The 27247-nt window shown below is 39.5% G+C and overlaps 1 protein-coding gene across 1 annotated transcript; it reads left to right on the forward strand.

The window, feature by feature from the left end:
• Window positions 1-195: 195 nt before the first annotated feature.
• Window positions 196-25074, forward strand: LOC129776070 (sensory neuron membrane protein 1). Its single transcript, XM_055781454.1, has 7 exons — window positions 196-630; window positions 23063-23220; window positions 23293-23692; window positions 23748-24044; window positions 24099-24302; window positions 24367-24545; window positions 24618-25074. The coding sequence occupies exons 1-7, from the start codon at window positions 499-501 to the stop codon at window positions 24892-24894; spliced, it is 1647 nt and encodes a 548-aa protein (XP_055637429.1). The 5' UTR covers window positions 196-498; the 3' UTR covers window positions 24895-25074.
• Window positions 25075-27247: the final 2173 nt, after the last annotated feature.

Genomic DNA, 27247 nt, shown 5'->3' on the forward strand with positions numbered 1-27247 from the left:
GTGGAAATGTGAGTGTTTTCCATGAAAGTGCATTTTTGAGCAGATGTTCCCCCTTCCTCGGCGGGGTGATTTGGAAGGAAATGAGCTTGGGAAAATGCGTCTGCCATCGATGACTGGCACCTGGTGTGTTTCGATCGACGGTGTGGCTAGGGGCTAATAGCGGCGACGAGATTTCAATGTCAATTGTTTCTTCGATTCGATCGGTTGATGGATGACGAGCGGAACACTTGGGGAATAGTTCGCGTCCGCAAGTCGTTTTGGTGAAACGTGCCAAAACACCGGTCCCGGTTACGGTTCTAGTTGGAGAAAGTGGATAACATTTTCATCATCTGGTTAGAAGGGAAAGTGGTCGACAGTTTGCAAAATTGAAAAAAAAAGCATAATATAACTATCGTGAATATACCCAGTATCGAACAAAACGTTCTTTCGAGTTCGATATAATTGACATAAAAGTCTCCAGTCGTAAATTTCTGAAACAACTATATTGTGTTTAACAAAATGAAGATGAATATAAAGCTCGAAAATTTAAATTACAAAAAAATAGCTATAATATGTGGCTGTACCCTTCTTGGTGGAGTAATATTCAGTATGGGGATCTTTCCATCGCTTTTAAAATACATGCTGAAGAAGGTAAGTCGTTTTCATCACCTTCGAGAATTTTGAAAATCATAGGCACTCATAATCACAAATTTTATCACACGAATTAATAATTCAGATATATCTGGAATAACTCTTGTATCAACAGCAAAACGACTTTATTACACAACGGAACAAAACCACCCTTCGATCATTTCAGAAAATTGCAGTATTGTTTACGATGCAGGTTAACCGATTTGAGTGCCTAGAAACTAGAAACATGCATGATATTCTAAAGACTCTAACGTGTAAATATTCGTGAGAGTTTTTGAATCCCCAAAGACTCAAAGATGACCTTCAGTAGAGATTGGTTTGTTCATATAAATTTTCATTAATATGAGATTTCTCTTATTCCATTCAACAATTTTCATATAAACAATTTTTCAGATGACGCAAAATACCCCTGATGGTTAACAATTAATCAAAACGTTTGATTGAATTTGAGCATTCATTAAAAAAATGTATTTCAATAGATGAATTTTGCATCACTGTCTACAACTTTTTTCATCGGTTTCGATGCCATCCCGTTATTCATGGTAAACACGATGAATGGGGAAGAGTTTCCCATTCGACGAGTTTTCAACTGTGTGGAATTATTTTCCGCCTGCTGAAATTACGCTATCCATGCTATCTTGCGTTTGTTATTGTCGTAGTTAATCGTTTTTTCCCCAAAAAAAACTCTTCTCTCTTGTTTGGCAAGCAAATAGTCCCAGCTCAAGCGACTTGCGTTTTGTTGACATTTTAGAAAACTGGCTTGAAATGTTCCTTGACTCTAGCAAATTGAATATATTAGCTGGTGATTTCAATATTAGTTGGCGTGATGACTACAATTCGAACCATTTGAAGCGTGTATCCGATTTCTTCAATTTGAAACAAACGGTACATGAATTTACGCGCATTTCCAGGCACAGTAAAACTTTAATTGATCATGTTTATCCCAATTTTGATACTATTTACACAGTCACGGATACCAATTTGAAAATAACCGATCATGAGACTTTAATTATCAATATTGTAGATAATCTCGTGGTAAACGAAGATGTTGTGAAATTAAAGTGCTGGAGGAAACATTCGAAACACGCTGTTTCGAATCTCGTAGTGAGAAGCCTGGATTTTCCATTCGAGGTCGGTAATTTAGATGAATCAGCGGCTGTTCTAACTATACCTTGAAAACGTGTACAAATCGGCTTGTTACGCAAAAATTTGTTCCTATGAAAAACTCGAACAGCTGGTACAATTTGAATCTTTTACGCCTTAAACGTGAGAGAGACAGATGGTACAAGAAATTTTGTAGAACAAATGATGGAAATCATTGGAATATGTACACAAACGCGCGCAATAGATATTCACAATCGATTAAGAAAACTCGTTGTGAATATATTCAGAGAAAGATTGATCTGCATCAAAGCAACAGCAAGGAGTTATGGAAAAAAAAATCTTTTGAAATCTTTATTAAAACCTAGTAATAGCAAACCGCGGTCCATAACTTTTAATGGCACACTTGAATAGTCTGAACAGGCTATAGCATCTAAGTTTAACGATTATTTTGTCGATAGTGTTTCATTGATCAATCAGTCCATTGAATTGGTTGATGAACCTGATGAAATAAAACAGCCGGTTAATAGTAGTTGTAGATTTGAAAATTTTCATTTTCACATTAAACGAACTTAGATTTATTTGCTTTTCTTTAGGAAAAACGGCTGGAGTGGATAATGTCAATGCTAGAGTTATTCAAGATTGCTTTCATGTCATCGATCACATCTTGCTGGACCTTATTAATAAATCTTTATTAACTGGGCATGTGCCTAAGGTGTGGAAGGAATCTTTAATAGTTCCAATTCAAAAGGTTGCTGGAACGATTAAAGCCGAAGAGTTTCGTCCCATCAATATGTTGCACACGCTAGAGAAAATATTAGAAGTAGTCGTTAAAGGCCAGCTGCTGGAATATTTAAATTGCAATGCTTTGCTAATACCAGAACAATCGGGATATCGGGAAGGTCATTCCTGTGAAACCGCATTGAACTTGGTATTAGCAAAATGGAAAGAGAAGCTAGAGTGCAAAGAGAATATCATTGCTGTTTTCTTGGACCTAAAACGCGCTTTCGAAACAATTTCTAGGCCCTTGTTGTTGAACACGATTAAGTGCTTTGGATTCACGAGTACTGCATATAAATGGTTTGAAAGCTATTTAAATGACAGAACTTAACGGACTATTTTTAATGATTCAATTTCCAATCCCCAAGGGAATAATCTTGGAGTACCTCAGGGAAGTGTATTAGGGCCCCTTTAATTTATTATGGGCCTGATTCTCGAATACACTACGAATACACTTCACGGTGGAAACGGTATGAAACGCATTCGCGATGACAACAGTACGGTGTCGTCATCTGGAAGGGTGATTAGTTTCCCACTAAATTTATCATAATAAAATCAAATTATCTTCAGATTAAATTTTTGTATGAGATTATTATATCACACGAAGAAAACAAAGTTTTCCACTCACATTGAATACCAGTTTCATACGAAGAGGTTAATTTTCATTAATGATTTTTTATTTGAAAAGTGCTCATTCTGCCTGAAAACTCATCATTATCTTCGACACTTCACTAACTCGTAAAACGTAGTTCAATGGCGTGCCGTTTATTTCGTTTCCACCGTGAAGTGTATTCGAGAATCAGGCCCTATGTATATGAATGACAGCGAAGAGTTTTACCATTTTGTGATATCAATCATTTTGCAGATGATACTGTGTTATTCGGTTCCCGGAATAAATCGCCACAGAAAACGACTGCAACAGAAACCACCGCTTATAAAATGTGTAGTAGGCTATAAATATTGTGGCGCGGTATTGTATTTCAAAACAAGAATTAACCGGGCAAACGTATCGCCCCAGGCAAACGTAACGCCCCGGGCAGACGTATACCGTCCGACGCTCGCTAGAGCTCGGTCGGACATTGCTAAAGGATCGTATCCTATGTTTCAAACTAACCGGGCAATCAGTGGATCCCAGGTTTGCGTGCGAGACACCGCCGCTTCCGACGGCGGGTCGGCGGTGGACTCGGATTGCGTCATCTTGGCGGCATGGGCCGCCTCGATTCCTTATCCTCGCCAAATGGGGACTTCGTCCCCATTACATTGTCCTCAGAATAAATTTCGAAAAACGAGAACAAGAGAATAAATTTATAATAGAAATGTGAGGCACATGATGTTTTTCCCGCGCCAAATATTTCTAGCCTACTACACTTTTTCTAAGCGGTTGTTTCTGTTGCAGTTGTTTACTGTGGCGATTTATTCCGGTCACCGTGTTATTCATTGCAGCTAATGATTTAGATCAGGTCGTTTTACATTTGAATGTAGATTTACATTCTTTAAGTAGATGGTTGAAGTATAAGCAATTGAAATTGAACATAAGTAAAACTAAATATATGGTAATCTCGCGAAATCGTTTAAATGAAAACGTCTCCATCGTTATTGATAATGAGACTCTATTGAACGAGTTCGGGACGTTAAATATCTTGGCGTGATTATTGATGACAAACTCAAGTTCAACACTCACATTGACAATGTCATCAAGAAAATTGCCAATGGAATCTTATGTCGATTGAAAAACGAATTAACTATTTGCAGCAAAATACAGCTATACAAATCAATCATCTCTCCTCATTTAGACTTTTGCTCTTCCATTTTATTTTTAGCCAATGACACACAAATATTGAGATTACAGCGCTTGCAAAACAAAACAATGCGGTTGATACTAAAATGTAACAGATTCACTTCCTCATCTTTAATGTTGGACATTCTGCAATGGTTATCCGTGAAGCAAAGAATTGTTTATTTAACTATGGTGTTCATTTTTAAAGTAATTAACGGTTTCTTCTTCTTCTTCAATGGCACTAACGTTCCTAGAGGAATTTCGCCGTCTCAACGTAGTATTACTTGCGTCATTTTTATTAGTACTTAGTTGAGATTTCTATGCCAAATAACACGCCTTGAATACATTCTGAGTGGCAAGCTCTAGAATACGCGTGATCACAGTGCAAGTCGGAGGAAATTTCTTTTGACGAAAAATTACCCCGACCAGAACGGGAATCGAACCCGAACACCCGGCATGTTAGTTATGACGCTAACCACTCGGCCAAGGGAGCACAACTAATTAACGGTTTGCTGCCTCGATATTTGTGTGATCGAGTTGAAAGAGGAAGTGACTTTCATAGTTATAACACTAGAAACGCGAATGAATTAAGAACACCCAATTTCTTGGCATGTTCACAAAATTCGTTGTACTTCAAAGGAATAAATGTGTTGAACTCGATGCCAAGACAGATTAAATGCGCAACAACACTTACATAATTGAGGATGCACTGTATTTCACATGTAAAAGCTGTGTTTCATTAACAGCCGAACGAGTTTTTGTTTATTTTTATGACGAAGATCTTTACTGACGAAGTTTTATACCAACGGATAATTTAATGTGGACAATTCTTTTGCAGTTTGTTTTCAATATTTTCAATGAATCTGACGAAGTTTTTTTTGAACGGATTATATTATGTAGATTATTTAAATTTTTTAAACTATCTTTTTTTAAATTTGTCTCTATCTGTCATGATCTTGGTGATGATGGATTATTTTTATTTTTATTTTGTCGTTCTTATATTTAGTTGTATTAGTTAAAAAAAAATTTATATAGTCTACAAAAGTTTGAGCGTCGTGCGCGCGACACAGATGTAAAGGATATTAAATTGAAAGTTTTTTAAGTGCCGATCTAGGAATTTTTCGTAAAGGAAATTTTCTCGGTTTCTCTGAATGAGGGTATTCATAGTCAATCCAAAACAAGGCTGGCGGTTGGACTTGTGCTTTGAAGGACCACTTGGCTGCAAGGGCCGATACGGTCCCGACGAGCTCTGTGGCGAACATGACTGAGTATTGGCTTATCTTTTGACATTGTAATTTTTTGTAAATAAAAAATCAGTTCGTTTTTTATGTTTGCTAAACTGATTCCAATGTTGAGAAAAAATAAATCATCTCGTCTTGCTCAAACCTCTGTAGGGGAAGGAGGCAGGACCATCATCATCATCATCATCTAACTGTTGCATCAGTTACTCCTAGCTCGTTTCCAGGGAAGCAAATGTCGAAATATTCATTTATCGCCTTCATTTTCTCACATAGTCAAATAATTATATTTACGCAGATATTTTTAGGTACTAAGATGCTATATTATCAAAGAAACTTTAAAAAAATACCATATGCGTTAGTAATATCTACTAGAACTATTTACAAAACCATCTAATATTTGCTAGTGGAAAATGAGTTGAGGTCCTAATGTACTCAAAACATATTGATTTGGGAGTGGGACTGAAACATCCAAATGTATAAGAATTGCATAAGAATCATAATAATAATAAGATCGAGGTTCTTCCAAAACGAAACAAGCGCCATTTGTCCAAAATTGAGTTACTTACACCGTTGGATGCAGAAAATAATAATCTATCGACTGTAAAATGAACATATCAATTGGAAAATTGACAACAGGTCCAAAAGAAAAATTCTGTGTTGCAGACTGTAGAAAAAAAACCAAACTGCATTTAACCAAAGCGAACCATAAACCCACAATATATCATCGGACGATAGTGATCGTTTTCTCCAAGAAGGCAGATCCGAATCTTTAACATATTTTTCTGATTCGGACAGCTTCTGGAATCAGATGTCGTTGGGATCTGGTAAGCAACACAGCCTAAGGGCTGCCATGAAGTGTAGAAGCGCAGACCTGCATTTTTAAAAATTGTGCTCAACCACAACGAACAACGAAGCCTAATGCATTCTCCAATCAATTTATTTTCATTTATTAAGATATTATTTTGTCAGAAACAGCAAAAGTGAGCCAATATAAATACCATTCACGAAAAGAGCCGTTACAAAATACTAATGTGTTGTGTAATGATATTATGTTGATGGCTAGCATGGACTTGGTTCGCTCTGGCTGCAAAGAGAACGAAGTATTGCGTGTCTAGCAACAACATAATTCTAGTTGAACATTCTTTCTAATATTTTAGAATTATGTGTTTGAATGCTTGAAAAATTGAAAAAATGGACTCTTGGACTGCATCTGGGTTAAATGTGATGTTAGGTTGCGAAATTTTTTTTTTAAAACCTGTCTCCAAATTCGATCTATTGGCTCCAGTAAACGGCAAGCCGCTACATAATCGACAATGGTCTAGTAGGGGAAGAGGTGATAAAATGAAAACAGGAAGTGGGTTATATCTATGGTATAACCGCAAGGGTGACGTAGGACTATCGTTGATTTAGAGATCATTTGTTCGAAGTTAAATCTAAATCCGTTCTGAATGAATGAATAAATGAATATTTGGGGGACTTCGAAAACGAGAGCGTTACGTTGGAGGCACAAGGTTTTATGCATCCAATATAGGATACGAAAAACCTTGTTCTGAAGAATAATCTTCAGAAGCTAACCTGCTAACTGTACTTGATTGACAAATCACAAACCCAAATGTAATATATGGATATTATATGGATAGAAAACATTAAAATAAACTCTTTCGCTCGAATGTAATTTTCAATTCCAAGGGGAACTGGCAGATTATTTTCCAGCAACGATTAGATATTTCCACATTTTCCTCGATACTGGAAGCCCACCAGTGGTTAATACTAACTCGATAACCACCTTTTAATAGTACTTGATTGAAAAATATTTGGTCACAGTGTTACATGGATAGAAAACATTCAATTAAACTCTTTCACATGAATATATTTTGAAAATTCCCAAAGGAACTGGCAGATTATTTTCCAGCAATGATTAGATCTTTCCGGAGCTTTCTCGATGCTGAATGGCATCCTAACGGAAAGAGTTCTGCGCGTGTATGTGTCGATCCTTCGCCGTCCACCTCCTCCAGCACGTTAGGCAACGATGTTGTCTTGTCGATGTCCTCACGAAATATGAATGTGTCTCACCACCAGAACATCGCTTAAGTATGCTTTTTGTGTGTGATTGAATCGAGAGAAGGTGTGGTTTACGATGGCAATTTGGAAGGCAAACTAGAGGGGAATGAACTCTCTGAGCTCGGAACTTTCGGCGACTGAGCAATAATCGATTGCGGGCGCATACAATATTGGATACGGATATATCCTACTGATGGGGAAGAATAATCTTCTGAAGCTATCCTGTTAATTGCGATTGATTGAAAAACCACAAAACCAAATGTATTTGGTCACAGTGTTACATGGATAGAAAACATTCAATTAAACTCTTTCACATGAATATATTTTGAAAATTCCCAAAGGAACTGGCAGATTATTTTCAGTAACGATTAGATATTTCCACATTTTCCTCGATACTGGAAGCCCACCAGTGGTTAATGCCAACTCGATAACCACCTGTTAATAGCCGCGCGTGTATGTGTGTGTAGCGATGTCTTCCCAGGGAACCGTTTGTGACATCACTCTCCTCCTGATAGATTCCTTTCTGGCCTAGGGTGCACAAACAGGCTCTTGGTGACACCGTTCATCCGCGCTTTCATGATAAATAAAGAGCTTCACCGCAACAGCGACAACATGCTCCAATCGCTGTTCAATTAGAACTGAGTGGATTTCCGAGCGCCGCTCGCTTATATACCGATTGGTGATTTCAATAGCCTGTTTTGAAAGCAATTTTAAGACAATTGAAACAAGTTTTTGGATCAAAAAGTAACAAGTATATAACGCGTAGACATTTTATCTTTCGAATGAAGTGTTTATCATACCATTTCGTTCAGTTGTTTAGGAGCTATAAACGCTCAAAATCTCGGTCTCCGGCGTAACGCTTTCGTTTTCGAAACTTTGATTTTACACCCCGGTATAGAAATGAAAGACGTAGTCCTACGTCAATACCGCTACAATTACCATTTTTCGAAGTAGATTTTAGCCTAACTAACTGTTGTTCTAGGTTATAATATTTTTCCAAAGTCAAAGACACAAAAGGAACCCCTTGAAGAGCAACATATGATAAGGTACAGTATTTGACATAAAAAAGTAAACAACTGGTAACTTTTGCTACTAGTAAAAATTAATCGAATATTAACAATAAAGTAAATTATTTGACTATCCCTACATAGGGAGTGTATCTAAAACTAGTCTTAAACTTCCAAACATCAAAATAAAACTGAAAACGTTCAGAAAGTGTTTACAAAAGTGAATTTCATCAAATAATATTAAGTTTACGTAGCAATGAAATGAAAAAATCGAGCTTATTGTTGATTTCTAAAAAAAATGATCGAAACTTAGATTTAACTCCACTCATTAAATTCTGCACAGTAGTGCAGAACTTTCTGGACGCTGCAGACCAATTCTTCTTGAGCCCTGACATATTTGATGACCTTCCTTCTTGGACTTGGCCTTGACAATTGCCCAGTAATGTTCAATTGGCAACTGACAGTTGGGGACAGTTAGAGTAGAGTAGAGTGCTAAAACATGTGGATTAGAGTGGATCTAGCATGATGTGCCGATGCCAAATCCGGTCAAAAATTGGCATCGGATGCAATCGCTTCTTCAAGCATTATTCTACATAGATTTGAGCATTTATATTCCCTTTTGTGAAAATAGTTGACGATCGTATGCCACTCGTAAAAATGGGTTGCCAAACGAGCACTTTTAGGCCCAATTTTTTCATCGCATCAGTCGTATCCGGTGCACTTTCTACAATCGATTTGGTATACAATTGAGGTCCCGGCAGCGTTCTGGAATCTTCTTTGACGTATGTTTCGTCATCCATGAGAATGCACTGGTTGGGATTGTTCAAAATACGCTCATATAGTTTCCGAGCTCGTGTTTTAGCGCGATCTTGCTGCTCCGGTGTTTGTTTGGCCTCTTTTTGCTTTTTATAGGACTTTAGACCATGTTTCTGTTTAATCCGCTGAATCATCCCAACATTGGTTTTGAACTTTTTGGCCAAATCACGAATAGATGAAGACTTATGCTTCTGAATATAATTTACAACTGTTCAGTCCAATTCGGGATTACTTGGTCCGGGTTTTCGTCCACTTCTGCTGAGATCCTCGAGAGAACACTCATTACCGAACTATGCGACCATTCGATTAACACTTTATGGACACATTTTGATTTATTTTGTTATTCTGTGGTATGTAACACCCTTTTCGGTGCACCAATTGTGTTGAATTTTCTTTTTACTTTCCAAATCAATTCGCGACATTTCGAAAACAACTTTATGACTGCGACTAGATGACTTGTATTTCGATTTTTGACATGTAAACAAAGCGTGCTCTGATTACACGACAAAAAAAGGTTCACCCGTTTGTGTGTAATAACTTGTTACAGTGCTTATTCACGCATCTTTACACGATAGGAAATTTCGTCTGAAGCTCTGTCGATTCGCTGTCGGAAAATTAAAAGTAAACATGACTGATTCATTAGATTTTGTTGAAATATTGCCATAACATTGTGTTGTTTGTTTGTCGAGCTTTGTATTCAGTATCCTAAGAAAGGTAGAAACATAAGATATTTCCGAACTATGATATTAAGCATATTTATTTGATACTTAGGCTATGGGCCTAGTACTGGATGGAAAATTCCATTGGTGTCGCGGAGAAATCTCAACGATTTTTGGACGGGTATGCAAACAATGTAGTACAAATGTTGCATAATTTGGTCGAAATTATGCACAAACGACTCATGGCAGTAATGGAGGATAGACACAATATTAAGATACACTACAATAGATCAAACTAATGGTCGCAGTGCTCCTACAGAAGAAGGAAGAAATATTAAGATATATTATCCGCGAGCATCGCTTCATTAATTTGTTTTTGTACTGTTTACTTTTTTATTTCCTAAGCTGAATAACTGATATTTGAAACAAAAATCAATTGGGGTAATATAAATTTGAAAATAATACAAACAATGGAATCCTTTCCACGAAGCTAGGTCCGGCCGGAACACAATGTTTTCATCCATATGGTGCTGTTTTACAATAGCATTGGTTGAAACTTTTTAAGGTTTGGCGAAGTAAGGCGTACTCTGTATGGCTTTGGATCGAGAACAATCCGTGGTTCCATAGTTCGGAGAACCTTCCCTCCTTGGCGAGACGATCAGCCTGTTCATTACCTTGGATTCAGCAGTGCTTTGGCACCCAGTAGAAAGCAATGTCCATCCCTGTAATTCTGTCCTCAATGCTTTGCATCCAAGGGTGCTTACTTTCACCACTTTGTAGTGCACTAATGCCCTAAAGGAATCAGAAAAGATCACTATTTTTTGTCGTTATTACAGAGTGATGTCGCGACAAGGGGAGCGGCAATTTCGACGGAGTAGATCGAACATATGGAAGGCAGTTGGAATTTTAACTCCGTGTTATCAGAAAAAAAACTCCAAACCCTGTTAGGTTGCCATCAAAGGACCCGTCAGTGGAGATTCTGTGATGGGTGTGATACTTGTTGTGAAGGTGATTAATCAAAACGACCGTAACTATGCTCCTGGCTCCTCCAGCACTAACAGTATTTTTGATTGACCAGTCAATCTTTGGCGGATATGCGTGCCATGGGCGTTGATCAACTCTGCTCAGTGGGGCAATAGTGGGGAGGGTGACTCGGCAAAAATCTTGCACCCAAATGTTGGCTCTGGTATAGATGAATAGAAGATCCGAATATTTCTCAGAAGTCCGGATGGCTTTGGTGGCTAGGTTATTTGTGAGGAAGTGCTCGAAAAGAATTTCGCCGACCTCCACAAGCAGAGCGTTTATTGGGCTGGTCCAAAAAGCTCCTGATGCATGTCTAATAACGCTATGGTAGGCAGGCCTTATGTATTTCAAATGAACCCAGGAGGCACGACTGAAGAGTTCGATGCCGTGTAGAATCTTAGGGAAGATAATGCTTTTACCAATATTGTAGATGGTTTTACGAGAACTTAATTGGCATCGGCCACTTAAAGCCTTCACCAGTCGCAGGCGGCTCTTTATACTAGCATTCGTCTTTTTGAGATGTTGTCTGAAGGAAAGTTTTCTATCAACTAGAGAATCCTTGGGGCTGAGCTGACACTTTTAATAGTCCTGCCATTGATTAAACATGTTCTAAGCCCTTGCCGAGAACTTAAACCCAAAGTAATTTGCCCAGTTACTAACATCTGAGATTCCATCCTGCAGTCTTCTTCGTGCCATTTCTGAAAAAGAATGTAGGGCCATCAGCAGAAGATCGTCTGCATAGGCCAGTACCTCGATATTTTGTGGGATAATCTCCTGTTATCCGATAGTGCTCCTCCGAAGCAGAATTGATAGCTTCGGTTGTTGAGGAAACAGCGAACAATATTGAAGAGGTAGCCTTCGAAACCCCATTGGTGGAGTTGGTCAATAATATTGTGACGCCATGTGGTGTCATATGCTTTGGCTAAGTCGAGTGAAGCAATTTCGCTGTGGTGACCCTTTAGGGTGGATTCTTGGAAGAACTGATCAAGCTGACAGAAGCAGGTGCCGGTATATTTTTCCCTGTGGTACGCATGTTGTCTGGGGTCTAAGGGTTGGCGTTCTTCAAGATCCGTCCTAAGTCTTCGATTGATCATACTCTCGAAGACTTTCCCTAAGCAACTGAGGAGGCTTATGGGACGGAAGTTAATCGCGACCCGTTTACTCTCCTTTACTTTTGAGATTGGTATTACCAAGCCCGCTTTCCATGCATCTGGGAAATAACCGTTAGTCCAGCACTCGTGGTAGATCTGAATGGCTATCATTTTTGCATGAAGGGGTACATGCTTGATCATCGGATATTCGATGTCATCTGGGCCAGCTGATTTGCCTTTGGATCTCTTTATAGCCCATAACAAGTCGTCCATGGAGAACTTTTCGTTGTATTTATGGTGTTGTCCCAAAGCAGGGGGAAACATTTTGAGTTCCGCCTCCGCCTTAATAGCCTTAAAATCGTTAGCGTAGTTGGAAGTGGCTGAAATTTTGGCAAAGTGGTCTGCTAGGTGATCGGCTATGATGGCTGGATCTTCGATGAAGGTGCCATTAATCTCGAGGGAATAGCACTTTGATGTTGTTTTTTGCCACTAAGTGCTTTGACCTTGCTCCACTGGTAGAAGCATTAGGGTTGAAGCAATCAAGGAATTCCATCCAGCTGTTCTGTTTGGTTTCTGTTATTACCTTCCTGGCTATAGCTCTAGCCGTTTGGAAGTTTATTAGGACAAGCCTTTTGCTAGCGCTTCCATCAGGAAGGCGTCTGAGGATACGAAGAGATTTTCTTCTCATTTTGATGGTCTGTGCAACTTCATTGTTCCACCATGGGACAGCCTTTCGGCCGGGGTTCCCATTTGTACGGTAGATGTTATGTTCAGCAGCTAAAAGAATGGGCTGAGTAAATTCATCCACAGAGCAGCTTTAATGTTCAGAAAGTAAGCTGTTGATTGTGGATTGGAAGCCTCCCCAGTCAGCCGACTGGTATATCCTTCTTGACTGGATCGAATCTTAAAATTCTTCTGACACCAATTACTTTTTGGTCAGAGAGTTTAGAAAGATGCTCAGCTTCGGTCATAAACAAAACATCCCGGCATGACACAACACAATTGCGACTTTGTACCCAAAAGTAACTGAACGAGTTGCTCATCTCGTATATGTAAAGCATAGTGTAGACGATTCTTGTCGTCACGTTGCGGCTTGGTATCTTTAAATTCTTCACCGATCACACCTTGGATCGATTTGGAAACTGTAAACGGGTTGGGTGGAAGTATATGGCCTTCAGTGGCTCTCAACAATAAAATTTGCAAATTACCACCAAAAGGATCAGGCCATCTGGGTGAAGTACGAGTGATGCGAAAACCATTAATTATATTTGTTGGCCCTTCAGAGCGGGAACTTCTGGAAGCCATGATTAAGGTTGGCTATACCGCTGTACAGCCAGGTGGAAAAAAGATTAATTTTCTTATACTATGTACGTTGGACGTCGGGGGACGACAACAGTGGGGGACAAAAGCGGCGGTGGACAGTGGGGGACAATGTCAACGCAGCTAAACTATCCAAAACCGATACCACTTTGAGAGGAAATCACTTCAACAAATAATTCACTTGCTGAAAAACACTAGTTTAAGTCACTTGCAAAAAATCACTTGAGAAAAATCACTAGTAAATGTCAATAAAATCAGTATCAATTTAGGATAGGTTGAGGAAAAGTTTGTAATCTATCCTATTTAGGCGTCCTAATCTTCCTAACTCCTGATTATTTAGAAAAATTCCAAATCACTCATCGATTCTACTTGAGAACTCCTCCAAAAGCACCACCCAATGGCAGTGGGGTGGCAGGGGAAAGGTACGTGTAACCGCCGACAGCAGAGTAAAAAAAACGGTCGCCCCAGCGGTTGGCAGTAAGGGAAGCCCCCTTCTCTTCAAGGGATTGTGTCAAATTTACCCGAAACCTATTCACCCGAATGACAGTTACCCGAAAGACATTCACCCGAATTACACTCACCCGAATGTAACAGATACCCGAAAGCGACAGCTACTCGAATGTAACATCTACCCGAATTGACACTTACCCGAATGCGACATTTACCCGAATGCAACAATTACCCGAATGTAACATTTACCCGAATGTAACATTTACTCGAATGCGACAGTTACCCTACTGTAACAATTACCCGAATGTAACATCTACCCGAAAGCGACACTTACCCAAAAGAAGGATATATTCAAATAATACCCAAATTTTACAATATTTGTATTTGTATTTGTATATTTAATTCTGATCAGTGTTATATAAAGATCATATTTGTATCATACTTTCATTTACAATTCGAGAAATACTGGCATTGAATAAAATCCTTTTCAAAATAATGAAAAAATGCAGTTTTATAACGTATTATTAAGTCCATCCATTTTTATGGATGACGCAGCCCGTTTACGAGCGTCGGACGTCATACGTTTATCTGGTGCATCACGTTTGCAACCAGGCAATCAATATGCATGACATGCATAATTAACCGGGCAAATGTAATGCACCAGGTAAACGTTTGCCGTCCGACGCTCGCTAACGCTCGGTCGGACCTAACTAAAGGATCGTCTCCTATCTTTCAAACAAACCGGGCAATCGGTGGATCACAGGTTTACAATTTCATCACGAACTAATAAACTCATGATAAAAATTGCGCTGCGGCGGCAAATACGTGAGTACCATTTTTTCTTATCTATTCTTTTCACATTTTCATTAAAAAAAATTATGTTAAAGTTACCTGTTTAATTTTCGGAATATTTCATAACCCATGCTCATTTCTGAATGATCTCTTGGTCTTAAAGAGCAATACGGAAAGGAAAGAAGACAGCATGTCAATTGTGCCTACACTAATTTCTAAAAATACAGCGAAGTCTTCAACATCTTTTTCGAATTTCCTCTTTACAATTTCTCAGTTTACTTCGTAACTTCCTAACAGCAGATTCGACAAAACTCATGAACTGATTTGTCGGAATTTTTCCTTCTCCATTCGGGTAAACATTCCATTCGGGTAAATGTCGCATTCGGGTAAATGGGACACAACCCTTCAAGGTCCTTGTAGGGGAACTTTGGATAAGACGCGCCGTGTCGGTAAGACGCCCCACCATGAAAAATCATGTAGAACGCAGTAATCGGCAGGATTTTTCAGCGCTTATAACGTCCTTTTTTAATTATAAGTACAATTAAATATATTGTTGCACAAAAAACCACGTCTATCTCCATAAAATAATGATATATAAAAAAAAATGCATGATTTCATGTAACTTTGATCGCTTCTGTCATAAGTCTTTTGAAGCATTAAACAAATTATTGAAATTTTGTAAACTTCAACACATTCTCAAATATTACCAGAGCTATGATGATGATGATGATGATAGTCCCGCCTCCTTCCCCTACAGAGGTTTGAGCAAGACGAGTTATCTAAAAGATAATTTATTTATTTTTTCTCAACATTGAAATCAGTATAGCAAACCCAAAAAAACGCACTGATTTTATTCACAGATATAAGTTCAAAAAAATTGCAATGTCAAAAGACATGCCAATACTCAGCCATGTCCGCCACAGAGCCGATACGGTCCCGACGAGGCCCTTGCAGCCAAGTGGTCCACCAGAGCACAAGTCCTACCGCCAGCCTTGTTTTGGATTGACTATGAATATCCTCATTCAGAGAAATCGAGAAAAATTCCTAGACCGGCACTTAAAAATCTTTCAATTTAATATCCTTTATATCTGTGCCACGCGCGCGACGCTCAAACTTTATTGTTTCAACTAATACAACTATAAAAACAACAAAATAAAAATAAAAATAGTCCATCATCACCAGATCATGACAGACATAATAGAGATCAATACAAATTAAAAAAAAAGATAATTTAAAAAAATTAAATAGTCTACATAATATAATCCGTTAAAAAACTTCGCCAGGTTAATTGAAAATATTAAAATAAACTACAAAAAATGCACAACTTCGTCAATAAAAATCTTCATCATAAAATTAAAAAAAAAATCGTTCGGCTGTTAATTAAAGACAGCTTTCACGTGTGAAATACAGTGCCTCTTAAATTCTGTAAGTGTTGTTGCGAATTTAATATGTCTTGGCATTGAGTTGAAAACATTTATTCCTTTGAAGTACAACGAATTTTGTGAAGCACATGACAAGAAATTAGGTGTTCTTAATTCATTCGCGTTTCTAGTGTTATATATATGGAAATCACTTCCTCTTTCAACTCGATCACACAAATATCGAGGCAGCAAACCGTTAACTACTTTAAAAATGAACACCATAGTTAAATAGACAATTCTTTGCTTCATGGATAACCATTTTAGAGTGTCCAGATTGAGTAGATTGAGTTTGCATGAAAAAATGTTAAAAATCACATTTTATATTAAAATGCAATTTTTCAATCCATGTCATAATGGGGCACATCGCTCCAGTATGTGGATTTATAAAGAGTTAGTCAGTTATTTTTTGCAATTGGTTCATGCCTAGATGGTTTCTGAAAAGCATAACATCTTTTTCACATATCTTTTCTAGTATTATGTAATAAAACATAGAACGAACACAATCAATCATTACAATGTTTCTTACTACTAAAACCCATCCATTATTAAGAATAATACAAACCTTAGAAACGGAATAAAAACTCATAAATATAACGGCCGAAAGTCTGGCAGCCCATTTGTGAACAGCGGCACGTAGCATCATTTTTATGAACAGCAGCACATATTAATACGATTGTATACACGAATATTGGATTCGAAATTCCTCGGCGTTTTCGGTTCGACAACAAAACTGCTTCGAAAATTCGAGGTCATTTGATGATTCTAGCTGGTAGAAACATAATGGAAGCGGTAGGTACCGTTCTGAATCATATTTCGGACGCTTAAGGCATATGAGGCAGAAAACAGATCAGATTATGCACAGGTATTATTTGGTTGATATTTTTAATAAATTGGTTCAATATACTTTTAAGCTTTCTACTTTGGTACCTATTTGATTGAAAACATAAAAAAAATCATCAAATAAAATACTTTTCAAATGAAGCGAATAAGAATCAAACTTCGGACAATAAATCAAATTTCGGACAGATTGAATTCAAATTTCGGACACTTTATTTTGTACTTTTTTGGACGAAAATTACATTGCACTTAATTATATTTTATAGTCAACTGCTAAACACTTACCAAGCAATCACAGTAAACTGTTAACGATGATGAGAACTGATGAAACACGGGAGAAATTTTAATATTTATGAACGGGTAAATTCTACGTGCTCACGCTAAGGAAACGCAAACTACGTGCTCACGCAAACACAAACGATAATGAGTAGTGTTGTAAGATTTCTGTCGATTATGTTATAGTTCAAATGAAGTTCTCATGTGAAATGATAGTGAAGCCAAGGGATTACTCTAAAGAAGCAATTTTGATATTAATTTGATAGTTATATCATCAGTGCGTTAAGCATTTCAAGATATTAGAACAAAGTGTCCGAAATATGATTCAGAACGGTATAAGCAAGGAATGAAGAATTATCCAAAATAAACGCTTCGATGTCGCTTGACATTTCGACCCGTTGTTGTGGTGCATTTTGGACACGCTTCTGGGCATTTTATTTCGCTTATTTTAGAAATGTGTAATATGAATGCGTTAAGGATTCTCGTTTTGCTGTTGGTTAGCCTATTCGTAATTGTTCTTGCTCATGTCATTACAAAGAAAACAGACGTGGCTACGTTGTGGATGTGTAGAAACGTTGAAATATGTAGTAAAAATACATGTTTCATCCTGTTTTGCTTAACATGGACGTCTTGCTCGGACTTCCCCTACGTGTTGAAGGGTAAAAAGACGGGTGGGTAATGTCGGGGACATAACCGGAGTGACGTAGGACTATACAAAGGGGACAGCTTTTGTTAAATATATATTTTAAATACATTGTTTTATTTTCTTCTCCTACGTGAATACCTACCTATCTACCTGAAAAATGGATTAGTTTACTGTTTACTCTTTATGAATATGTTGATGGTTCTGAAAAGAACCTTTGGTGTTGTGTTTTTGTTATCACTCGATATTCCCATCTTGTTCGGTTAAACCTTCCTGTTTAGCTATTGCGTTTGCCACTCGCCACAGCTTTCACAGTTGCAAAATTTCTTCCCATCCAGCTTGTGACATGTTGTTCAGTAAATTACATTTAATGTGACGTGCCGGAGAAACACTTTGCCACTCACTGAAACTAATTGTTGCCTTGATGAGCGCCGAACCGAAGCTGCTCTGTTCTTAATGCGGGTTTTCTGATTGTCGTGAGCAGCTTTGCAAGCCAACTCGAGCACTCAGACGGCCGAAACTCTATAATCGCTGTTAGGTATACTGGTGCTCCGGCACCAATCCGTTCGGCCTAGTTACCCTTGCGGAGCAATCAGTGAATGCGACCAACAGGGAACTGGAGACCTGCACGGTTCGAGTGAGACTTTGCCTTTCCCTTAACTTGTCCTCCTTTGTTACGTCCACGATGCCGATGCCGTACAACCACACGGGTTTACGGATTGAAAGAAAATAAAATATTTTTTTGGGGTCCGCGTGTTTTATACTCTAGCGGTACACACTCACAGGATAGAGACAAATCGGCAGACTCAGCCAGAGGGGCGAGTCCAACGAGACGAACGAATGAGCGTTAAAAGGGAGCGATGGCAAAAAAATACATTCATTACGATTTGTTCGCTCGTTGGATTCACATACAGGCTAAAAAGGGTCCTTTTCAGGATCACAAAATTATCTTCAATCTAAAGAGTTTATTGTTTTGTTATCACTCGATATACCCATCTTGTTCGGCTAAACCTTTCTGTTTAGCGATTGCATTTGCCACTCGTCACAGCTTTCACTGTTGGAAAATTTCTTCCCATCCAGCTTGTGACATATTTTACAGTAAATTACATTCAATGGCACGTCGCATTACCACCACTCAGTATCGGATTGGAGGTAATTTTAACCTGTAATTGAACATTTGCGATGACAGTGGTACAGTGTCGACTTTCAATGTGGGGTCATAATTTGGACCCCGAACTCTATGTTTACAAAAATGTCCAACTAAATATGTCGCATTACAGGTCCGTCTAATTAGCTAAATGTCGAGATAAGTGTAAATTACTGTACTTTCAATCTAGAAGCAATTTAAGAATTGGTGAAAATCAATAAGCTCAAAACAACTGCCAAATTCACATACTCATCATATCCTGGCAAACAAATTATGAAAAAATCAATTTTTGTTTTATTATTATTTTGGATATTGTTTTAGAAAGCATTGAACTGTATTTCCTAAACTCTTTTTTGGAAGGTTTAATGGCCCTGAAAAGCGCCTTGTTTTATGGAATGGTTCCAATTTAGAAAACTTAGTACTCGTGTTTTTGAAAAAACCCATTTCGAACGCCCTCGATGTCGCCTTGTTCTGGATTTGCCACCAAAGCAGATTGTAAAAAGAACAAATTTTTTTCTTCTGCTACCGGCTGCCGTTTTGCGATTGCGTTTTCCACTCGCCACTCGCTGCAACTGCCTGTTGTTGTCTTGATGTCCACCGAACCGAATGTGTTCTGTTCCGAATGCGGGTTTTCTTATCGTCGCGAGCAGCTTTGCCAGCTAACTCGATCACTTCGGCGGCCGAAACTATATAACGCCGGCTAGGTGGACTGGTGCACTGGTACTAACGCGCTCGGCCTAGCTACCCTTGCGGGGAAGTCCAGATCAACACGGTTCGAGCGGGATTTTGCCTTTCCCTTCACTTTTCCTCCTTTACCATGTCCAGACATGGCTGCTTGGGTTGGTTTGTTGATGTGTTGTGATGCGAACCGATGTGGTATACGGTTTGAATGAGAATGATCGTTACGGAAGGAAGGAAGGTATTGTATAATACAGACTTTAAACTTTTGAAGTTCATTCGTCTCTAGCCTTGAGAAAGGCCCTTTGAAAACTCTACTCTACTTTACTCCAGCGCTACCACCTCCGCCCTCTTGCCTTGAGAAAGGCACTCGATCCCTCGCCGTCCAGCCCGTCCAGCAACGATGTTGTCCAGTCGGTGTCCACACAAAGAATGATCGTTACGGCAGCGGAGCGGGGATTTTTAAGCTGACTGGCTGGCTCGAGAATTACGCATGTGTGAGACTGCGACCAATGTTTCGTTCATTTTTTTCTTTTTCCTTTCCAATCGTGCTTCATTCTATTTCGCTGTTGCCGTGGTTGCCCGTTTTGGTCGGTACGATTTGAGGAGCACAAAATGGACCAATCATTAATGGGCACATAGTGCATTTTGACAATGCTTGATATTTCACAATTATTAAATTATTTATCTCAAGAAAAATGAAATGTTATTCGTTATGATAGATGCGTAGATATATTTCCTATCAATTGATGCAAAAACCTTTGCGATCTATTGAGAAATGCTCGAGTTATAAGCGTTCCAAATCTTGCATTTTTTCCTACTTGTTCAGTGCCTAGATTTCCATTTCACCTCCTATATCTTCCGGTTAGACGTAGTCCTACGTCAAAAAATGCCAGCGAAAGCGTCGGCCAGCGGAAGCTTCAGTCTGAAGATGCCAAACGACGGATAGGCAAACAGCGGGACACGCAAGGGGCAGAGAAAACTGCCGGTACAAGCGGCCAAACCAACCGAAACAATTTCCGAAATGGCAGTTGGGACTTATAGGTGGCCTCCCCCTTTCCTGGTCTCGCACTAACTGTTACTGAAAAATAATGGTTTTACTTAGCTCCGAATTTTAGCTTTGAAAAAAAAACTGACATTCGGTTGTAGGAGAAAACTTTATTACTTTGACTACTGTTGACCGTTACAGGTGAATGACAGAATCGTCGTGATTGAGAACAGTAGTAGTAGTAAAATAACTTTTATTTACATTATTAAATGTTCTATAAATTTGGTTATACATATCAATCGATTTAGTCTAAATGGCTCTTCATCTTTGGAATTCACAGTATTATAATATTCAAAGTTTGTTGTTTTCAAATGGTTGTACAAAATTATACTTTGAAGGCAAGTAAAGGATTAGATGAATTTGATAACCTAACTAATTGGAAAATTTGACAACCTACCTTATTGAAAGAATTTGGTAACCTAACCTAGTGAACAAGATCGCGTACAATCAAATGGGCGGATCGCAGACAAGCAACTCTGAACCTCTCTAGAACTACCGTTCTCCGTTCCTCCAGGGTCGGTACACCAGCCAGGCGGTGGACCTCAGAGTTTCGAGTCCGAGGTGGACTATTCAAAATCATCCTAAGGATCTTGTTTTGGATCCTCTGCAGTTTGAGATGGTGGCTGTTAGCACAACTCTCCCAAACAGGCATACCGTACTCGATGACAGGCAAGATAAGATGTTTATAGACAGCAAGCTTATTTTTCAAGGATAAGGTGGATCTCCTATGTATTAGTGGATGCAATGAGCTAATTAGGATATTGCATTTAGTGCTCGTTTTATCAATATGCTCCCTGAAAAGAAGCTTGTTGTCTAGTGTGAGGCCAAGGTACACTGCCTCTTTAGTCCATTCCACCAATGAGTCATTCAATCGTATTGAGTTATTCTCAGACAGAACAAGTCTGGGAGACCAAGAATGAGGGAAAATGATGACCTGGGTTTTCGCTGCATTGATACGGATCTTCGAGCTGCTAAAGTACTCAGACAGGACATTCAAGCCTCTCTGGAGTTTGGCAGTGAGAGGTCCGATAACTCTTCCGTTATATACTATGGATGTGTCATCCGCGAACAGCGACAATATTCCTCCATCAGGGATAGTAAATAGGTTGAATAAAATGGGTCCAAGAATACTTCATTGTGGTACACCCGAGCTAATGTAAAAAGCATCGGAGTTGGAACCGTTGAGAGAGACTCGGAATGTCCTGTCTAGTAGATAGCTTTGAATGATTTTCACGAGGAAAATTGGAAGACCGTATCGTTGCAGCTTATAGACCAAGCCATCATGCCAGACATTAACGAACGCCTTTTCCACGTCCAACAATGCCATGGGTGATGTTTTAGAGACAGACTTGTTCCGTCTTAGAATGTTGGTGACTCGGATCAGCTGATGAATAGTCGATCAACCCTTCCTAAAACCTAAAACCTTCGGCAGATATCAAAAGGCGCTGGTATATTGCTTCTTCAAACAGCTTTGATAACCCCGAAAGAAGGCTGATAGGTCTGTAACTAGAAGGAGACGTGGGATTGGATGGGTTTCCGGATGGGAATGACTTTGGCTGACTTTGGAAATAGCCAAGTCGGAGACATTGGTTGAAGATCAATGCCAGATGATTGAAAAAACTGGGACTCAAATGTTTGAGCTCCAGATTCAAGAGGTTGTCGAAATCTGGGGCCTTCATGTTTTTGGATGATTTGATATAGGTCAACAGTTCGTCAGCTGAAATCTCCGATTCTTCGGGAAAAACATTCGAGGTCGTTTGGAGGATGGTCGAACTTTCACCAATAGCCGCCTCATGCGGGCTGATCATGTGTTGTCACAGGTTATGAGAGTTAACAAAATGTTGACCAGCAGCCTTCTCTGTGGGGGTTTTAGTAGAATGTTTGAATCAGTCGGGCGATGCAGTGGAATCAGTGGTGGAATGGGTTTAGGCTTGTTTTTCAAGACTTTTGTGATCTTCCAGAACGGCTTAGCACAATCTGGGAGAGAGCGGATTAAATTATTGAAATTTTCATTGCGAAGATCCACCTCCTGGCTTGGATAATTTTTGTAAAGCGGTTTCAATGTGTTTTTAAGTTGGGTTGACCAGTATGCTGGTACTGCCGCCTAATAGATTGAGAACAGTGGAGGACTTACGCATTATATACCGAGCTTTTACACATCTCTGGAAACTCAGAAAAAAATTAGCGACTGTATAAAAAATAAACAAAACGTAGTTATTTCTTTTCCCCCAACTATAATCGATATGTTTCCTTTCTCTTTGCAGAATATAATGCTAAAACCGGGTGGCCAAATTCGTGAAATGTTTGTGAAAATACCTTTCCCGCTTGACTTCAAGCTGCACATATTCAATATCTCGAATCCGGACGAGATCATGAAAGGTGGTAAGCCAAGGGTAAAAGACGTCGGACCATTTTTCTTCGAGTAAGTATCACTGTTGCCGTCCATATCGGGCACTCTCGTGAGTTGCAATCAGAACCGTTCTCGCTTTTCTAGAGAATGGAAGGAAAAATACGACACCGTTGATGATGACGAGGAGGATACACTTGCCTTCAACCTGAGGAACACTTGGATTTTCCGGCCGGATCTTTCGGCCCCACTCACCGGAAACGAGATGATTACCGTACCCAATATACTTCTGCTGGGAATTTTGCTAGTTGTGCAGCAGGATCGGGAAGCGATGATGCCGCTGGTTTCGAAGGGCGCGGATATTATTTTCGAACCACTGACTTCGGCTTTCATGACTGTGCGCGTAATGGACCTGTTGTTCGACGGTATTCCGATAGATTGTAGCAGTCCGGAATTTTCGGCCAAGGCACTTTGTTCGGGGATGGAATCGGAAGGTGCAGTGGCTCCGTTGAATGATACGCACTACAGGTTTTCCTTGTTCGGATTGGTAAGGTTAGTGGATACCGAAAAGTGGATTGAGATTCAGTTGTGTATATTTTCAGCGAAACGGGTCGGATGCTGGCCGTTTCGTAGTCTATCGGGGAGTCAAAAACATACGAGACACAGGACGTATGGTAAGCTACAACGGTGAGACCGAGATGGATGTGTATGATGGTGATGAATGCAACCAATACATCGGTACGGATTCGACCATCTTTCCGCCATTTCTGACGAAACATGATAAGCTGTGGGCGTGGTCACCGGACATCTGCCGATCCCTGGGAGCCTACTATGCCGGTAAATCGTCCTATGCTGGAATGCCAATGAGCTTTTTCAAGTTGGACTTGGGCGATTTGAAGGTTCCCACCGTAAGCTTAGATCAGTGCTGGATATTGAAGTATCTAACATTTCAGAATGAGCCAGAAAATCATTGTTTCTGTCGAAATCCTCCCGATGATTGTCCGCCGAAAGGAACCATGGACTTGGCGCCCTGTTTAGGAGCCCCGCTTATTGGCTCGAAACCGCATTTCCTCGATGGAGATCCGGCGTTGCTGCAGGGTGTTGATGGGTTGGAACCCAACGAAGACAATCACGATATTTTCATTCATTTTGATTTGGTAGATACTTTGGTTTAACAATTATTGAATTTATTCAGAATATGTTCAACGCAAAAAATTGCAGCTCTCCGGATCGCCGGTGTCTGCTGCCAAACGTTTGCAGTTCAGCTTGGAGTTGGAACCCATTCGTGGTCACGCAGTTTTAGGCGAACTTCCAAAGGTGATTTTACCGATGTTTTGGGCTGAAGAAGGCATTTCACTCAATAAAACCTGGACCAATCAATTAAAGTATCAACTATTTCTGTATGTATTCGAAATTTTCGCAAATTTTTCGATTCATATTTTTTCTTCCATTTTTGCGTTAATTATTCCCAGTGGTTTGAAAATCAACGCCACAATAAAATGGCTCACCATCCTAATTGGCACCGTGGGTACAATCGGTGCCGGCTTTATGTATTACAAGCAGAACTCGGGGACGGTCAACGTAACGCCGATCAAGGTTGAAAGCAGCCAGGGAACCAACACCTCTAACAGTACCGTCGCGAAGGATTCGGAGGGCGTAACCAACGGGAAAAATTTGCCGCCCGTTATCGGTGGGTTGGACAAACCTCCCAAAGTGGTGGCAGCTGGGCTACAGCAGGAGAAATATTAGGCGTGGAGGGAATTTTGTTCAACTATTTCAAAATCTCAATTGTTGAATTTTAACAAAGATGCTTAAATGTTAAGTAGATGTGAATTTTCTCATTGCTGTATTTTACTGTTATCACTTGTGAATCACCAGAGTAGTTTTTATATCGATAATAAAATAGAGCCTTCGATGTCGGACATTGATTGATGCTAAATACGACAGTTGATTATTTCTCCTTGAACGCTGTGTCGTAGATCTTAATTCGTATGCGTTCATCTCATTTCTTATGCCTGTAAAAGTATACATTTCGGCGTAACATTGGAATCAGTGGTGCCAATCGATGGGCTGGTTTCGATTGAGTTTTCATGTGTATTTCTCTCTATACGAAGCTTGTATTGGTCGTGAAAACATTAAGAAGTTTTATACTTTATTGAGTTGTGGAGGCATAATCTGAACCAATCACCCGCTAGATTAGGCGTGATACACAAATAACGTGACGCTAAGAATGCAGATGTTTCGTTTCCAGTTCCGGTTTCCTTGTTTTGAGTTTTTCACCCAAGTGAGATCCATAATGATCGGAAGCATTGATCCTGTTATCCCCCGAACAAGAGGAGCCACCTGAAGTACAGTTCGATTGAAAGCATTGCGTTCTGGAACTTTGTAGCAGCGAATGTTGCATCAGGATTCAATTGATTAAAATGATAATTCGGAAAAAAGCTATGATCTTTTTAATCCACATGATATTCTTGTTTATTTCTTGATAGCGAATAATCTCGAATTCAGGCAGCTCGCACACCCTCTTAAATTAGAATCCATGAGAAAATGCGTTCGAAGAACAGTGCCTTCCTGAACGAACTGCAACGTACATTGGATCACTATATTGAACTGCTTCAGCATGACCAAGGTGCCCTAGCTTCATTTTGCATCCTGCGATAACAGACCGAATAGGCTTATGTTTAGCAGCCATGCCAAAATCATAATCTGAGCTTGAGCTTATAGACTGTACAATTCGTAGTTGCTCTCCGTGATTGACCTGAACCAACTAAATTGCACAAAGAACACACAGAATGACGCTTGGGCCTAGCAAATCATTCTCGTTGTGCAATTTTCGGTGATTCGAGCTTTAAATGGTCAATAACGACGCCGTCCACGTCCTTACAGTCGCCAGGGGAAGGGAAGGAGCGTTAGTATGATAATCGTCGCCCGAAGGCCAGAAGGGTCGCCTCTATAGCGTGGTTCCCTAGCGTTTATCATGGAAGGGATAGTTGTTAGTGGAAATGGTTAGGAAAAATCAGGATTCACTGTGGTAAGTGATGTGATTATGTAAACGCGAACAAATGACCACTTGACAAATCCAAAATCCAAAAATCTTATATGCCACAATACGCGACAGAGATTATCTTTAGGTAACTTTTCATCGAAATACAATCGCGAAGGCGTAGTGTTATCTTTGAGAAACCTGAAAAGGTAACCGAGAGAATTTCTCCAAAACACATCAGACCGTTATTAATTGCGTGTACTCTGAATCAGACTTCATTTGCGACGGCGAAGAGTTACTTTTGGGAAACCTGAGAAGGTAACTGAGATCTTCGATCGAGACGGCAGGGAGTTAATTTTTGGAAACCTGAGAAGGTAACCGGGTGAACTTCTCTGAAATCCATCGACCCAGCAGTATATTCCGTTATTAATCGCGCGTATGCTTTATAGAGCTCCAGTCGTCACGACGGAGTTTTATCTTTGGTAAGGTTCCCTCAGGGGATTTGGACGCTTTGCTCTGGCCCTCAACAATTTCACAACACACAACTTAAACTTTCCTAATCAAATTAAAACGTCAAAGTGCTATGTATTTTACAGTTCTTTCCTAATAGAATATGAAAAACTTTCCCACTAAAAAAGAAAATCTTTTACTATCTCAAAATTATGCATGGCGCGATATAATCAATCCTAACTGTAGGGTGAAAAGCTTAGATGCTTCGAACAAATCATAAACAACTAAATTATAAGCATCAGATGAAATAAATTATAAACCGGTTTCACAACTGAGTCGAAGGCAAGACAATAATTTTGATGAAGTAAGAACACACATACATCACACCTAAGGACATTTGTCCAGTCAATTTCACCCTTGCGGCTCGTCCTTGAGCCGATACATAGTTTTTCGCTTTCAAAATTGAGTCTGTAATTATGGGGGCTAACCGATTTCCGGGCTTTGGCGAGAATATTCGCTCAACACCTGCTTACAAACGATCTTAAAAAAATGGATACAAACAATTCGTACCACGCCTTTTGACATCCAACAGCTGGGACCAAATTATATCTGAGTCACTCAATTTTTGTCCCATAAGATTCGTCTCGAGTAGCCTGAACTCGTTATCCA

This window comes from Toxorhynchites rutilus, chromosome 3 (genome assembly GCF_029784135.1).
Source record: "Toxorhynchites rutilus septentrionalis strain SRP chromosome 3, ASM2978413v1, whole genome shotgun sequence".
Lineage (NCBI taxonomy): Eukaryota > Metazoa > Arthropoda > Insecta > Diptera > Culicidae > Toxorhynchites > Toxorhynchites rutilus.